Below are 18,091 nucleotides of genomic sequence, written 5' to 3'. Positions count from 1 at the left end.
TTTTGTGTACCGTTACACCCCCAGTAAATACAATTATTAATACAATACTACCTCAACATACAAGTCATTTAAGATACGGGCTGTTTCTTGACTTTTTCTTATGCTTTTGGTTGAAGCAATATTTGTAACCAGGTTTGTGCCGTTCCAGCAGTTAAGAGTTAAACACAAGTTTTGATTAGACAGTTGATGTGCACAGTTGGGCAGGGATAGACTCCCTGCCCTCCAACCATCAGAACTAAGAACATGAGTGCGAAGGAGGAGATGCGGACGACCAAATCAGAGAGAAACCATTAAAAAAATATTATGTTTATCTTTACATCGCTGCTAGGGATGTAACGATAAACGCTTTTATTGATTACTGTGATAATTGAAAAAATGTGATTGATAACTCAATATCCAGCTTAAATGCTAACTTGTGATCGATCTATCCTCAGAAGAATACAGGAAGTGAACTTGCATCATGTCACATAAACCAGAAATGTACATCGTTATTTTAAAAATTAAAACAGAAGAACCTAAACACATTTAAACCCTCAAATAAAAACAATATAGCTTTGGAGAAGCCAGAACAATACATAATGTTTCTTCTGCCAAAAAATATAATGTGTGTTTACTTCCTTCTTTCTGTCATAAAACGTGTGTGGGTAAATACTTTCTGACCATATTTAACAATACCATTAACGTCTTGGGTCACAGTAAAAGTAGTTTAAAAATGTTTATATTCTTACATCATTAGTCAACACCTATGCACCAAAATCCAGGCCAATTTAATCAGCTTTTACTGTTTCGGGAACTGGCTCATACTGGTATATTGTTAGTTCCTTTATGCACCGGAATGAAAATGACATTTGTTAAGAAACTTGTCAACCTTCATTCCGATCACAGACTATTAAGATGATATCTTAAATACAAGGCAAGAAGTTATGATAAAGAACACAATCCTGTCACTGGATGTGCTATTATCAACAGTATTGTAGAGCTGAAACGATTTCTCCAGTAATTCGATGACAAAATATATTAAAGGAATTTTTGCTGCCTCGAGGCGTTGTTAAAAATTTTTTACAGCATTTTTCCCCTTTCAGTTTTCTTTCGTTTTGCACGGACTGTTTAGGTATTGCACAGCGTGTTTACATCACAGATCATACGCCCCCTGCACTGCACAACACCGGTCTTTTGAATACGCTTGAGTTTAGAAAACCTTTACGCCGATATAACTTGCAATGGCAGAAACCGCAGAAAGCAGTGGACAAGAGCCATAGACAAATGAAGGAATTAAGAAGCGACAAAAGTTGTCCAAGGTGTGGGAACACTTCACACTAAAATCGAAGAAAAACGCAGTACTGTGCAAACATTTCTAAGTGTGGCTCGCATACCATAATAGCACAAGTTTGATGCTGTAGCACCTACAGAGAAAGCATCTGTTTAAAGGACATCCGAAGGTGAGGTAAATCATCTGTTATCAAATGTAAACGTAAAAGTTGTGTTAGTAAAATAAATGTTATTCATTATGATAACCAGGATGTGTTCTCTCACTCCCATAATGTCATCAAATGACGCCAAAAGGTGTTGAAACCTAACAACGCTATCCGAACTTCTTGTTCAACTAGCCTTTCATTAGTAACCACGCGAAAGTAGTCGCGCAAAGTTATTCGGGTTATTCAAGTCATGCAACCACCTTCTACTTGGATAGCTTGCACTTCCACCCACTATAGTCTCTATAGCATAGGCGCCGATCTACATTGCTGCCAGTGGGTGCTCGGACGGGCGTTTGAAGCTCCTTTTCTGAGCATGCGCGGTTTTTGCTTGGTGGTGACTCACCACTGGTTGCACATTTCAAATGCAGTATTTTAGGGCACTATCCACTTGTTATGTTTAATATAATGAAAACTGTTCTCATTGTTTTATTTTTGATACTAAGATTATAGTTTTATTTTAACTTCCTCAGGGAATATTAATTTTGAACTAATTTTATATAGATGTGTTTTCATCTCAAGCATGTGATGATGGCAAAATGAACATTGATTCTTAAAATTTAAATCTGTTATCATTATTATTAAGTGGTTCGTCTTTTTATATTGTTTATTGTTGGCATGTTGAAAACGGCTCAGCGAATTTGCGTGGAGAAACCACCATTTAAACGGCACCGTATAATAATCATCAAAAACGCACGAGAGACAAGAACTTTGTTTATGCGGTCACACCACACAGCACATAGGGCTGTGAGGGCATCTGTTTTTATTAGCACACACAAATTAGCACAATCAACCATGGACACATTTCAGCTATGCGTGTCACCCTTCAGTAATGAAAACAGGTGTTTAGGAAATAAAAGACAATTAGGCCAAACTCAATAGTTGAAGGCACATCTTAACATGTATAATTAAACCTTAATTAAGCAAAAATATTGCTCCGGTCCGGTCCGGTTGCACCAAATAATAAAATAAATCCATTTGATAAAGTCAAAATACAAATAAGGAAACAAGAGACGTATGTCACACTCTTTTGTAAAGTAAATGTGTACAGCCAATATGGGCATCTACATCAACAATATGATTTCCCTGAGAAGCTGGACAGGACAAAAAAAACATCTAAAAAAATATGATTTATTCGATTAATCGATCAGGATATTCAATAGAATACTCAGTTACTAAAATATTCGATAGCTGCAGCTCTGTAGTATAGTAATGTTAAGGGCTTAGAGTCATTTTCAGTTATGCAATTAAAAGGGGAATTGCACGTTTTTGGAATTTTGCCTATTGGTCACAATCATTATGAAATACATACATTCATTTATTGCTTTATTTTGTGACCGCCACAAATACGTTTGGACAGCTACACATAGATTCTTTGGCTCACTTTCCATTTTCTCCGGTTCCGGGTCACCGTGAGTGACTGCTCGCTGTTGCTAAAAACTAGCTAGCTGCTAAGCTAACGAAGCTAGCACACGGAGAAAGGAAGCGCCAAACTGAAGGAAGTTACTCACCTTCACCACTTCTCCGAAGACAACTGGCACTCCATTCGGGGACAGAAAGTTCTGTGAGTATGGCTTCCTGCACTTCGTGCACCTTAATCATGGATAGGTTGGCTCTGCTAGAGAGCCGTGTCCGCCAGTTAGAGCACTGTAATTTCGTAACGTTAGATATTGCGGACACATCTGCTAGCGTTAGCTGTAGCGAGCTAACTAGCCCAACTTGTAGCAGTCCTAAGCGGCCTACAAGCAACGGTGTACCGGTTGAGACGCATAACAGATTTAGCCCTTTAGCTAGCCCTACACCCCAGTCCACCGAGCACCACATTTTAGTCATAGGGGACTCCATCACCCGAAACATAAAGCTTAGCAAGCCAGCCACAATTAGGTATATTACCGGGGCCAGGGCACCTGACACTGAAGCTAATCTTAGGGAGCTAACTCGCAAAAGGCCTAGTAAACACGTACAACAGGCTAACCGCAACATTAGTTATGCGAACATAGTTATACACGTTGGCTCCAATGACACTAGGATGAGACAGTCGGAGATTACAAAGAGAAACATAGCCAGGACTTGTGATCTCACTAGAAAGATGTCCAGGCATCGAGTAATCGTCTCTGGCCCCCTGCCTGCGAGTGGCAATGATGAGAACATATAGCAGATTAGTCTCGCTTATAATAAGTGGCTGGCTAGCTTCTGTAGACAACAGGGACTAACGTATATTGATAATTGGCCCTCCTTCTGGGGCATACCTGGCTTGCTAATGAGAGACGGCCTACACCCTAACCGGGAAGGCGCTATCATCTTGAGGAGGAACATAGATTTCTCGTTGAGTCACAACTTACTAACTGCACTAGAGCAAGCCCGGTCACAGGCAATTACAGAGCCTGCTAGTCTGGGTGAAGAGTCAGTTAAGTTAGAACTAGCCAGCGCCAGGCTGGATAATCCCTGCACACATAGCAAATTTCTTAGAATAATACACAAGGTGGCGACTTGTCCAGGGTGTACCCTGCCTTCCGCCCGATTGTAGCTGAGATAGGCGCCAGCGCCCCCCGCCACCCCGAAAGGGAATGAGCGGTAGGAAATGGATGGATGGATGGAATACACAACTCACATAATGTTTTTTCTGCTATGACTGTGCCAGAGTTGGACATGCGTTCTACTGAGGTGGCAAATTATGATGCGTTCAGTTTATCGCAGCACCAAGCAAACTCTGAAAATACCCGTCATATCTATTCCTAGATAGAGTCGTAATTATTTTAAGTGCACTACGAATAATAAACGCAACATTATTAATATTGATACTACGGATAATTTGATCAAAACTCCTTAAAACAGCCCACTACCTATAATATGAGCTTCTTATACATAAGATCATTGTCTCCCAAAACGTTATTAGTTAATGAGGTCATTAGTTAATGAGGTCATTAGAGACAACAATCTTAACGTCATCGGTCTCAGCGAAACCTGGCTTAAACCAGACGACTTTTTTGCGCTAAATGAGACTTATTCTCCTAACGATACGAATGCGCATATTGCCCGTCCCCTTAAAAGGGGTGAAGGGGTCGTACTAATATACAACAAAAACTTTAACCTTAGCCCTAACCAAAATAATGAATATAAATCATTTGAGGTGCTCACAATTAGGTCTGTCACACCGCTGCCTCTATACCTGGCTGTTATCTACCGCCCTCCAGGGCCCTATTCGGACCTTATCAGTGAATTCTCAGAGTTTGTTGCTGATTTAGTGACGCACGCCGATAATATAATTATGAGGGACTTTAATATCCATATGAATACCCCATCGGACCCACCGTGCGTGGCGCTCCAGACTATAATTGATAACTGTGGTCTTACACAAATAATAAATAAACCCACGCATTGCAACGGTAATACGATAGACCTAGTGCTTGTCAGGGGTATCACCGTTTCCAAAGTTATGATACTCCCGTATACTAAAGTAATGTCCGATCATTACCTTATAAAATTCAAAGTTCAGAATCATGTTCAGCAAGCTAATAATAATAATAACTGCTGTAGCAGCCGCAACATTAATGCTGCCACAACGACGACTCTTGCTGGCCTACTGCCCTCGGTAATGGCACCATTCCCAAAGTATGTGGGCTCTATTGATAACCTCAATAACAATTTTAACTACGCCCTGCGCGAAACCATTGATAGTATAGCACCGCTGAAGTTAAAAAAAGGCTCCAAAAAGGCGTACCCCGCGGTTTACAGAAGAAACTAGAGCTCAGAAATGATCATGTAGAATGCTGGAACGCAAATGGCGTACGACTAAACTCGAGGTGCACCATCAAGCATTGAGTGATAGTTTAATAACTTATAAACACATGCTTACCTTAGCTAAAGCTAAATATTACTCAAATCTCATCAGCCTTAATAAAACGATCCTAAATTTTTGTTTAGTACAGTACCATCGCTAACCCAACAAGGGACTCCTTCCAGTAGCTCCACCCACTCGGCAGATGACTTTCTGAATTTCTTTAATAAGAAAATTGAACTCATTAGAAAGGAGATTAAAGACAATGCGTCCCAGCTACAACTGGGTTCTATTAACAATGATACGACTGTATATACGGCGGATACTGCCCTCCAAAATAGCTTCTCTCGTTTTGATGAAATAACATTAGAAAAATTGTTACAACGTGTAAATGGAATAAAACAAACAACATACTTACTTGACTTACTTCCTGGGAAACTTATCAATGGGCTCTTTGTATTATTAGATCCATCAGTGGTAAATATTATAAACTTATCACTTTCCTCTGGCACTGTTCCACTAGCATTCAAAAAAGTGGTTATTCATCCTCTCCTTAAAAGACCTAACCTCCATCCTGACCTCATGGTAAGCTACCGACCGGAGTCTCACCCTCACTTTATTTCGAAAATCCTCGAAAAAATTTGTTGCAGAGCAGTTAAATGAACTCTAAGCATCTAACAATCTATGTGAAACCTTTCAATCCGGCTTCAGGGCAAATCACTCTACGGAGACAGCCCTCGCAAAAATGACTAATGATCTATCGCTAACGATGGATTCTGATGCGTCATATATGCAGTGCGTCTCCCATAACAATGTGATCTCGGACTATGTTAAGGTAACGTGTGGAGTTCCCCAGGGTTTGGTCCTTGGCCCTGCACTCTTCAGCATTTACATGTTGGCGCTAGGTGACACCATACGCAACTACGGTGTTAGCTTTCACTGTTATGCTGATGACACCCAACTCTACATGCCCCTAAAGCTGACCAACATGCCGGATTGTAGTCAGCTGGAGGCGTATCTTAATGAAATTAAACAATTGATGTCCGCCAACTTTTTGCAACTCAACGCCAAAAAAACGGAAATGCTGATTATTGATCCTGCTAGACACCAACCTCTATTTAATATTACAACTTTAACATTTGACAACCAAACAATTAAACAAAGCGACTCGCTAAAGAATCTGGGTATTATCTTCGACCCAACTCTTTCGTTTGAGTCACACATTAAAAGCGTTACTAAAACGGCCTTCTTTCATCTCCGTTATATCGCTAAAATTTGCTCCATATTGTCCACTAACGACGCTGAGATCATTATCCATGCGTTTGTTACGTCTCGATTACTGTAACGTATTATTTTCGGGTCTCCCCAATTCTAGCATTAAACGATTACAGTTAGTACAAAATGCGGCTGCTAGACTTTTGACAAGAACAAGAAAGTTTGATCATATTACGCCTATACTGGCTCACCTGCACTGGCTTCCTGCGCACTTAAGATGTGACTTTGAGCTTTTACTACTTACGTATAAAATACTACACAGTCCAGCTCCAGCCATCTTGCCGATTGTATTGTACCATATGTCCCGGCAAGAAATCTGCGTTCAAAGGACTCCGGCTTAATATGCGGTCCTCTCCAAGGTTTCTCATAGTCATCATTGTCGACGTCCCACTGGGGTGAGTTTTTCCTTGCCCTTATGTGGGCCCTACTGAGGATGTCGTTGTGGTTTGTGCAGCCCTTTGAGGCACTTGTGATTTAGGCCTATATAAATAAACATTGATTAATTGATTTATTGATTTGGCACTACTACTGGTCTGACTTTGCTCTTAAACACATTATAAAAGGACAGTCTGTGAATGTAGCTTGTCGTAACAAATCCATGTCGACATCATAACTGATATATTCATATATTTAACAATTATTCAGACCATTTTTAGATTGTCTTTTTCAAAAAAGCAAGTAAAGCTCCTTTTATAGAGCAGCAGATGTGACATGAAAAAATTACAAAAATAAAGTGAATTTGTGTTTATAAACACATTTTGCTTTTCATGTTGCTCACTTTTTATCTTCCACAGGTCCCTAAAAATGACATGCGAATTAGACGATGACATAATGTAGCCTCCTTTAACTCACCACCACAGATAGATTGCAGTCCTGTAGGAAACACTGTTCTTTGAGAATTTATCAAATGTGCTCCATTTTGAGAGATACTGGATCTGAGAGAATAATATACTACTTACCAAAAAATTCCAATTAGTATTGATGCGGTCTGCCAGGCCGGTGATGAGTAAGGTGAGGTAGGCGGAGGAGAGGAAAAAGGCAATGACAGACACACACATGACCCAGCCTTGCAGCAGAGGAACGGGAACATTGGAGGAAGCCACCAGGATCCATACTAAACCACCAAATAACTGCAAACACAAGCATCAAACACATCAGCATCATAAATATTAGCATTAAACATTAAGGTATTAATCAATCAAAATATAATAATTAACACAAACAATTGTGTTTTTAATGGCAATAAAACACATAATGACAACATTTCCACATACCGTATTTTTCGGACTATAATTTACAGTTTTTTTCATAGTTTGGCCGGGGGTGCGACTTATACTCAGGAGCGACTTATGTGTGAAATTTTCAACATATTACCGTAAAATATCAAATAATATTATTTAGCTCATTCACGTAAGAGACTAGACGTATAAGACTTCATCGGATTTAGTGATTAGGAGTGACAGATTGTTTGGTAAACTTATAGCATTTTCTATATGTTATAGTTGTTTGAATGACTCTTACCATAATATGTTACGTCAACATACCAGGCACCTTCTCAGTTGGTTATCTGTGCCTCATGTAACGTACACTTATTCATCCTGTTGTTCACTATTCTTTATTTATTTTAAATTGCCTTTCAAATGTCTATTCTTGGTTTTGGGTTTTAGCAAATAAATTTCCCCCAAAAATGCGACTTATACTCCAGTGCGACTTATACTTGTATATGTTTTTTTCCTTCTTTATTATGCATTTTTGGCAGGTGCGATTTATACTTCGGAGCGATTTATACTCCGAAAAATAAGGTATATAAGATTGATACCTTGGTACATGCATGTGGTAATAATTCACTCCACATTAGGCACAGTATGCATAAAGTGTTACAGAGGATCCCAAACATGTGGAGAACATGTAATTTCTATGTTTTCAATTTCTGTCCAGTCCATCCTAAAGCAGCTTGATCAGACTGGAGATGTTTTTGAGCTATGAGCTTTTTATTTGTGTTTGTTTGTGTATTAAGTGCTAGAAATCTTCTTCAGCCGACACTGAGGAAGATGAATACAATTAATTAATTGAAAAAATAAATAAATACTGTCCGTACCCAAGGTAATATTTTATTATTCCTTTGTGTTAATAGACTTGAATTACCTCGTAATGTGTGTGTCCCGCTAAAAAAACTTTTGGAACATCACACATATATTTGATGCTCCCTGTCCGTAATTTTTCATAATAGGGCTGGGCGATATATCGATCCACTTGATATATCGCGGGTTTGTCTCTGTGCGATATAGAAAATGATTATATCGTGATATTCAAGTATACGTTCTCACGCAGTTGCTTTTAGCTGCGGGCACTAAAATGCATGCGTTTCTTACTCTTTCTTGTCTCTCCTTCTCACAGACACTTAAAACAAGCGCACTTTCTTACATTCGTCACGCATGCAACGTCACAGGCCCTCCCCGAGCAGAGAGGTAGCGGCATGGGTAACGTTAGCTGTGATGCTAACGGTGTGTTGCGAGTGTAATACGAAAGAGAGAAGGTGCGAATCTGGTAACAAATGGAGGAAAAATTAATTCCCTACAAAAACAGCACGGGGTTCATCATCTGGCAGTGGATTGGCTTTAAGCGGGAACATGTTGGAACATTTATACGGCAGAAGCGTTGCTACAAAAAGTAGCACCACTGCTAATTTGTAGCATCATTTGAAAAGTCACCAGCTAGAGCGTGGGGGTGGCAACCTTTACCACCCGAAGAGCCATTTTGACCCGTTTCACAAAATAAAGAAAACAATGGGTGCCACAAAACTCTTTTGAAATTTAAAAAGAAATAACACTGCATACGGAGTTTTTTTTTTTTTTTTGCTTTGTGCTATGTATTAACCAGGGGTGTCAGACATGCGGCCCGCACCTTAATATGAAAATTTAATGTTAGTGCGGCCCGCAAGATTTAAAGTAATGTCGTTGGACAGCATCACACTTGCCAACCCTCCCAAACTTTCCGGGAGACTCCTGGAATCCAGAGCAAATATTCAACATTAATACGGGCGTTCCATGAATGCGCTGCCTTTTGTGGGGCCGTATAGCTCGGTTGGTAGAGCGACCGTGCCAGCAACTTGAGGAGTTGCAGGTTCGATCCCCACTTCCGCCAGCCATCCTAGTCACTGCCGTTGTGTCCTTGGGCAAGACACTTCACCCACCTGCTCTCAGTGCCACCCACACTGGTTTAAATGTAACTTAGATATTGGGTTTCACTATGTAAAGCGCTTTGAGTCACTAGAGAAAAAGCGCTATATAAATATAATTCACTTTACTCTACAACATGTACAAATGTCTAGCACAGCCCAGCCACGAATTGTATGTGGTTTCCTTGAACACACTCAGACGACTGCAAGGCATACTTGTTCAACAGCCATACAGGTTACACTGAGAGTTGTGATATAATAAACTTTAACACTCTTACTAATATGCGCCTGTATAGCTGTTGACTGGGCTACATTATACATTCCCGCTGGCACCAAATCCCCCACACACCCGTCCGTGCGTCGGTTGAGGTGGGCGGGATTGTGGGGTTGGGCGGGGTTTGGTGCAAGCGGGGTTGTATGATGTAGCCCGGAAAAGTTACGGATGCATGGGATTCCGGGTATTTGTTCTGTTGTGTTTATGTTGTGTTACAATGCGGATGTTCTCCCGAAATGTGATTGATATTCTTGTTTGGTGTGGGTTCACCGTGTGGCGCATATTAGTAAGAGTGTTAAAGTTGTTTATATCACAACTCCCAGTGTAACCTGTAGAGCTATTGACCAAGTATGTCTTGCAGTCACTTTTGTTTATCAACAGTGGCTGCATACTACATGTGACCAGCTGGCGTGCAGATAGCAGTGTGTAAAAGCAGGCGCAACAACGAGTTTTAGAGGGTTGTAAAGGCATTTCCATCAGGGCACGCCCTCAATATTATCGACTAGGTGAAAATCGGAGAATGCTGGGAGAAGCATTAAACTCCAGAAATCCATCCATCCATCTATTTTCTACCGCTTATTCCCTTTCGGGGTCGCGGGGGGCGCTGGCGCCTATCTCAGCTACAATCGGGCGGAAGGCAGGGTACACCCTGGACAAGTCGCCACCTCATCGCAGGGCCAACACAGATAGACAGACAACATTCACACTCACATTCACACACTTGGGCCAATTTAGTGTTGCCAATCAACCTATCCCCAGGTGCATGTCTTTGGAGGTGGGAGGAAGCCGGAGTACCCGGAGGGAACCCACGCATTCACGGGGAGAACATGCAATCTCGGGATAATCGGGGTTGTCGGCAATTATGCAGCTGAGCCACATTAGAGTCATCGAAGGGCCGCGGGTTGCCAACCCCTGTGCTAGAGAATGAAGAGTGCTTTAAACTGCATATCAACATCTCCGTTCGGTGCCACACCTACAAAATGCCGTAGCAACAATTTCCACATCAACACCGTAGGACGGTGGTTCTCAACCTTTTTTCAGCGATGTACCCCCTGTGAAAATTTTTTTAATTCAAGAAGCCTTTTTGGTTGAAAAAAAGTGATAAAGAAGTAAAATACAGCCCTATTTTATCAGTTTCTGATTTATTAAATTGTTTAACAGTGCAAAATATCGCTAATTAGTAGTGGTCTTTGTTGAACTATTTGGAAAAAAAGTTATAAAAATAACTAAAAACTTGCTGACAAATAAACAAGTGATTCAATTATAAATAAAGATGTCTACACATAGAAGTAATCATCAGCTTAAAGTGCCCTCTTTGGGGATTGTAATCGAAATGCATCTGGATTCATGAACTTCATTCTAAACATATCTTCACAAAAAAAGGAAATCTTTAACATCAATATTTATGGATTATGTCCACAAAAAATCGAGCTGTCAACACTGAAATTGCATTGTTGTATTTCTTTTCCCAGTTTATGAACTTAAATTCATATTTTGTTGAAGTATCATTCAATAAATATATTTTTAAAGGATTTTTGAATTGTTGCTATTTTTACAACATTTAAAGAAAATCTCACGTACCCCTTGGCATACCTTAAAGTACCCCCAGGGGTACTCGTACCCCCATTTGAGAACCACTGCCGTAGGACATATACTATTTGATATGCAGCCCATTTTTATGTGACACTTATTGAAATATCTTGTGTGACATCATGCACAAAACTGCACTTTATTTGTTTTTAACTATTGTAGTAGCGTTCTGTACAAGAAGTGCACTTTAGTTTAGTGTGGTTTTGGTATGTCATCTTAGTGACATCATGCACAAACAGTGTTTCCCACAGGTCAGGCATCTATTTGTGGTGGTGTGTAAAATTAAATGCTATTTCACATTATTTGACCAGTAGCAGTTACACCCATCTGAACAGGTCAGCCACCTGTTTAAAGCCAGATCACAGTTGAAATCTTGAAACTGATATGTGATTTGACCACAATGTAAAAGACTGAAAACATTTCCGGGGGGTCCAGGTGCCCTGGTGGGGGGACAAGGGAGGCAACGCCCCCCGAAGCTCCAGGTTTTTCACCAATTTAACATGCTAAAATTAACAAAGACAGCACCATTTTGAAGAAAATATTTTAGTATTTAAAGTAATGAAAACATCATTAATAGAACATACACACCCCAATTATCCTAATGAATCATTGTATATGGTTCAGTCCCAACAGTATTTAGTCACTAATATTTACATCTTGTGTTCATTTCACATCCACAGGTGTCACAATGATCAGTGTTATTATCTACAGTTTATTTACAGTATTACCACATTACTTCAGTTCACTTCTTTTAAAAAGACAGAAATGTAGAAGTCAATATTGCCTCAAATATTTGAAAGTGACAGGGAAGTTAACATCAATGCGCATAAAAACGGAAACGGAAGTGGAACTTTCAAAGTAAACGGTTTCAAAAGCAAGAGTCTTCACTAAAGATTAAACAATAAAAATTATAAAAATAGACCGTGATTGATAACACAGAACAATTCCCATTATATATCAATAAAAGTTGTCTAAGTCTAAACTGACGGACCGGAGAAGCTCGCCAACATTAGCTAGCTTAAATGCTAACACTAAAACAATACATTAACGTCTTTCTCCGATAAATAACGACATACCCGAATATGAGCGAGTATAACCACATAACTGTGTCAGCAATTAAGACATTAAACTGCGCACATTAAAGCCACATGACGCAGTAGGCCTGTGAGCTCAAGACAGAGTGATCGATCGATCGATACTGAAGCAACGACAACCTGGATGACCCACGTGTGTTTATTGACAACAGGGTTATAACCTGCACACGTTAGCTCGTCGGTATGGTAACAGGTGACTGTTACTGCGTGCGTCTGCCCGTCCCAAAAATAAAAATTAAGAAAATCCGAGTCTGTGCTGCACACTGCAGAGGTTCGGACCACTTTTGAACTTGTTTGCCAAGACGTCTTACCCTCGTATTTTGATCCGGTCGGTCAGTTATTCCTTTACTTCGTCGTTGTCTTCTTCTTCTTCTGACCCACCAGGTAAATTAAGTGCAATTGGCGGAGTTACAATGCATAGTAGGCTACCGCCACCTACTGCACCGGAGTTGTAACTACAAGCTCCATTCACAGAAAGAGTCCCATTGCTTTTATGAGCGGTCAAAGTCAAAAGCCGAAAAATCTATTTGTGGCGGCCGTAATTCTTTCGTGGCGGGCCGCATCATATAAATGAATGTGTGGGGAAACCCTGACAAAAGTGCACAAATAAGCTTGTTTTAAAAAGTCTGGGACAATCTTGCAATTTCTGTTTTGAAATGACATGAATATTTGTGTCATTGCTTAATAACTGTTTAATAAATACATTTTTGGTCAAATAACTTAGTTGTGATTTCCCTCTCTGCATGAAAGTTTAAAATGAGCATATATTAATGATGTATGAAGAAGAATGTTTTAATGTAGACACATAGAATCATCATACTGCTGTGATTACATGCATCAAGTTTGTCCATTTAAGGCAAAGGCAAAATATCGAGATAAATCCTCGAAAAAATTGTTGCGGAGCAGTTAAATGAACACTTAGCGTCTAACAATCTATGTGAAACCTTTCAATCCGGTTTCAGGGCAAATCACTCCACGGAGACAGCCCTCGCAAAAATGACTAATGATCTATTGCTAACAATGGATTCTGATGCGTCATCTATGTTGCTGCTCCTCGATCTTAGCGCTGCTTTCGATACCGTCGATCATAATATTTTATTAGAACGTATCAAAACACGAATTGGTATGTCAGACTTAGCCCTGTCTTGGTTTAACTCTTATCTTACTGATAGGATGCAGTGTGTCTCCCATAACAATGTGACCTCGGACTACGTTAAGGTAACGTGTGGAGTTCCCCAGGGTTCGGTCCTTGGCCCTGCACTCTTCAGCATCTATATGCTGCCGCTAGGTGACATCATACGCAAATACGGTGTTAGCTTTCACTGTTATGCTGATGACACCCAACTCTACATGCCCCTAAAGCTGACCAACACGCCGGATTGTAGTCAGCTGGAGGCGTGTCTTAATGAAATTAAACAATGGATGTCCGCTAACTTTTTGCAACTCAACGCCAAAAAAACGGAAATGCTGATTATCGGTCCTGCTAGACACCGAACTCTATTTAATAATACAACTCTAACATTTGACAACCAAACAATTAAACAAGGCGACACGGTAAAGAATCTGGGTATTATCTTTGACCCAACTCTCTCCTTTGAGGCACACATTAAAAGCGTTACTAAAACGGCCTTCTTTCATCTCCGTAATATCGTAAGTGTAAGGTCTTCAGCGGAGACCAAGAGTTAGCCATGCTAGCTAGCTAAACTTCCCCTCAGATTCCCCATGCACCTTTAAATTTTTTTATTTTGGATCTCAGTACATTTATCTAACTGTGAAGCAAAACGTGTGAACTTACTATTTCTAAGAGGACAAGCGCTCCAGAGTAAGTCCTCAACACGTCCAGTCCCAGTGGCAGCGAAAGGGTGGGCGCCGGGAAGGAGGTGGCAGCGGGATTCGTAGCGGGATTCGTAGCCGGATCCGACATCTCTCCTTCCGCCTCTCACTCGCTCTCTCTCGCCGCTGTTTACTCGTCCTCCCTCCTGGCTCTGACCCGTTGTAAAGCCGCTGGAACAAAGGACAAGAGTTGTGGGGGGTAAATTCCTCAGGAGTCAAGTATCCCCTATTGAACAGGTTGGACAGGTGCACTCCGGGCCGCTCCCAGACGGCAACAATGGTGCTGCGTTCAAAGACATCACGGAAACATTAGTGTCCAATTGGACTGTCATGAAAGAATGCTGCTACTATGCAGGGCCTGCAGAGGCTAAAGTGGGACTCTCAGCACGATTTTATTTGGAACCCCCCCAACCCCCATCCATCCATTTTCTACCGTTTGACCCTTTTAGGATCGCGGGGGGTCGCTGGAGCCTATCTTAGCTGCATTCGGGCAGAAGGCAGCGTACACCCTGGACAAGTCGCAATCTCATCGCAGCCCCCCCAGCCTGATATTCCTTCCATTTTCTACCGCTTATTCCCTTTGGGGTCACGGGGGGCGCTGGTGCCTATCTCAGCTACAATCGGGTGGAAGGCGGTGTACACCCTGGACAAGTCGCTACCTCATCGCAGGGCCAACACAGATAGACAACATTCACACTCACATTCACACACTAGGGCCAATTTAGTGTTGCCAATCAACCTATCTCCAGGTGCATGTTTTTGGAGGTGGGAGGAAGCCGGAGTACCCGGAGGGAACCCACGCATTCACGGGGAGGACATGCAAACTCCACACAGAAAGATCCCGAGCCCGGGATTGAACCCTGACTACTCAGTACCTTTGTATTGTGAGGCAGACGCACTAACCCCTCTTCCACCGTGAAGCCCAGCCCTATACTATTTTTTTTAAATGTATTCATTCATATCTAACTTGAATTTAATTTGATGCATATTTTGTGCTAAATCAAATAAACGGGAAATACATTTTTCAGTATGTTTTTGGTGCAAATTAACAAATTAATATCTTTAAAACATATACAGTGGAACCTCATTTAAATAACTTAAATGGTTCTTCAACAGGGTTCATAAATCGAAAACTCTGCATGGTGAAGCAGACTTCTCCATAAAAAAACAATGTATATATGAATAATGGTTCCAGCCTAAACAAAAGTCCATAGTTAAGGTTTGTACACTTAGAACACAATTTAAAGTGCCATACAGTAACATAACAGAGGGTGAAGTATCAACATAATATTTAATCCATCCCATCCATTTTCTACTGCTTGTCCCTTTTAGGGGCACCCTGGACAAATCGCCACCTCATCACAGGGCTAACACAGACAGACGACATTCACACTCACATTCAGACACGGGGGTAAATTTAGTTTTGCCAATCAACCTATCCCCAGGTGCATGTCTTTGGAGGTGGGAGGAAGCCCGAGTAACCAGAGGGAATACACGCAGTCATGGGGAGAACATGCAAACTCCATACAGAAAGACCCCGAGCCAAGGGATCGAACCCAGGACCTCGTATTGTGAGGCACACGCACTAACCTCTGCCCATATTATTTAATAACAAGCCAAAACAATACAGTAGTGACAAGCTGCTCTCCCTGTATGCGCTCCGCTGCCAACACATGTACACACACAGAAGTCACTTTAGTGCCCTTACCACAAAAATCCTTAACTTTAACAATCATATTGCTACAATAATAAACATTTCAAAAAACAAAATCCACCTACATTAACAATGGCAAAAGAGCAGGGGATGTGTATATATATATATCTATATATATATATATATATATATAGATATATATATATACATATATATATATATATGTATATATATATATATATATGTATCTATATGTATATATATATATATATATATATATACATATATATATACAAATATATGTACATGTATATATATATGTTTATATATATATATACATATGTATATATGTATATATATACATGTATATACATATGTGTATACATGTATATATATATTTATATATATATATATATATATATATATATACATATGTAAATATGTGAAGTGAAGTGATTTATATTTATATAGCGCTTTTTCATATATATATATATATATATATATATATATATATACATATGTAAATATGTGAAGTGAAGTGATTTATATTTATATAGCGCTTTTTCATATATATATATATATATATATATATATATATATATATATATATATATATATATATATATATATATATATATATATATATGAAATTTATATAAATTTGCGAATACAGGAGAGGGTTGTCCAAAGAGCCATTTGTGGGTCCCAGCTTGCTTCAAATCTAGAAACACAAACAAAAAAGGCAAAAATAGCAAAAAGAAGGAAAAAAAAAAGCAAACATCCATAAAAATATTGAGAAAATACCAATGAAAATGCTTAAAATTATAATTAAAAACACGTTGTGACCTATAACAAAGCTGAGAGCAGACTGCTTTTTCTTAGGATATGTAAATCTGATTTTTTTTTTTTTTGTCTCTGATGTTATGGCATTATGGAAACAATAATTGGACAGACTATTTTATTAGGGAAACGTACCAAACAATGTTTTGATCATTTGGTCATATCAGCAGACTGCATACAGTATAAAGTTATATTGATTCATAGCACACAACTTACAGCATTTAAGTCAATTATACATATAGCTACTGTTTGAAATACATACAAATTCATGATTTCAGTCTGTACAAAAAAAAGCAACGTATTAAATCGCTGCCCCTACATCCGTTAATCTTTCAGTACGCCACCCTCTGTGGAAAACATTTAGTGCTAGTATTTCAACAATTAACTGAATATAGAACGTCACTAGATTTTTTTTGTAGTTTATTAACAGTGTCAAAAGACAAAAGTTTCTCTAAAATTTTGACTGGTACTGTATGTCTGCCACTTCATCATAGAAACACATGAAATTGTGGTAAAAAAGCGACTGAGACGTAGTTAAAACAATCACCAATTGGTTATATAGGAGGGAAATGAAGGTTAAGAGTGAAATTTATCGATTACTTATAAGTGACTAAGGATACATATAACTAAGGGGACAATGGTGTGGCTACTGGTTGACTTGGACTTTGAAGGAGTTGAATAAGTAAATATATAATCATAAGTTAAGAGTTAAGACTTCGGCATTGACTGTCTTTGTTGTATTTTTTTGAAAAAACACATCAAGACTGAAACTTAAAGGTTAGGAAAGTTACTTTGCTGTTGTATTGAAAAGAGCACTTAAAACAGAAAAAACATGCCTCTGTTAATGTTTAGCTAGGATTTGGAATTTAAAAACCAATATTGACATAACCTCTTGAAAGCATTCTGACCTCAGTTGAGTTGAGGAAGAGAGGAGATGTTACAATGAACGACAGGACGGTGCCTCTCATCCCACGCTAGCAATGTTTTTTACGGCAGGACTGCTAGGCTGGCAAACCTTTATTACTTTTACCAGCAATCAGATACACTATGATGGAAATAGCAGGCAAAGTGGTGAAAAATCAGGAAGTCCCAGTGAGTCCTTT

At 39.6% G+C, this 18,091-nt stretch overlaps 1 protein-coding gene across 2 annotated transcripts in view; it reads right to left on the bottom strand.

Annotated features, from left to right (window-relative positions):
• mal2 (mal, T cell differentiation protein 2) overlaps positions 1-14,784 on the bottom strand; it is a 34,540-nt gene extending 19,756 nt beyond the window's left edge. Inside the window, exons 1-2 of one of the 2 annotated variants that reach the window (XM_061916168.1) lie at positions 14,457-14,784; positions 7,485-7,655 (exon numbers count right to left, since the gene is read on the bottom strand). In XM_061916168.1, the coding sequence (XP_061772152.1) occupies positions 7,485-7,655; positions 14,457-14,585 (300 nt within the window). In that variant the 5' untranslated portion in view covers positions 14,586-14,784. The remainder of the gene's footprint in view (positions 1-7,484; positions 7,656-14,456) is intronic. The other variant, XM_061916169.1, reaches the window with a different exon arrangement.
• Positions 14,785-18,091: the final 3,307 nt, after the last annotated feature.

This window comes from Nerophis ophidion, linkage group LG11 (genome assembly GCF_033978795.1).
Source record: "Nerophis ophidion isolate RoL-2023_Sa linkage group LG11, RoL_Noph_v1.0, whole genome shotgun sequence".
Taxonomy (NCBI): Eukaryota; Metazoa; Chordata; class Actinopteri; order Syngnathiformes; family Syngnathidae; genus Nerophis; species Nerophis ophidion.
Note: the sequence above shows the minus strand (reverse complement) of the source record. Positions and strands in the feature narration are given on the sequence as shown.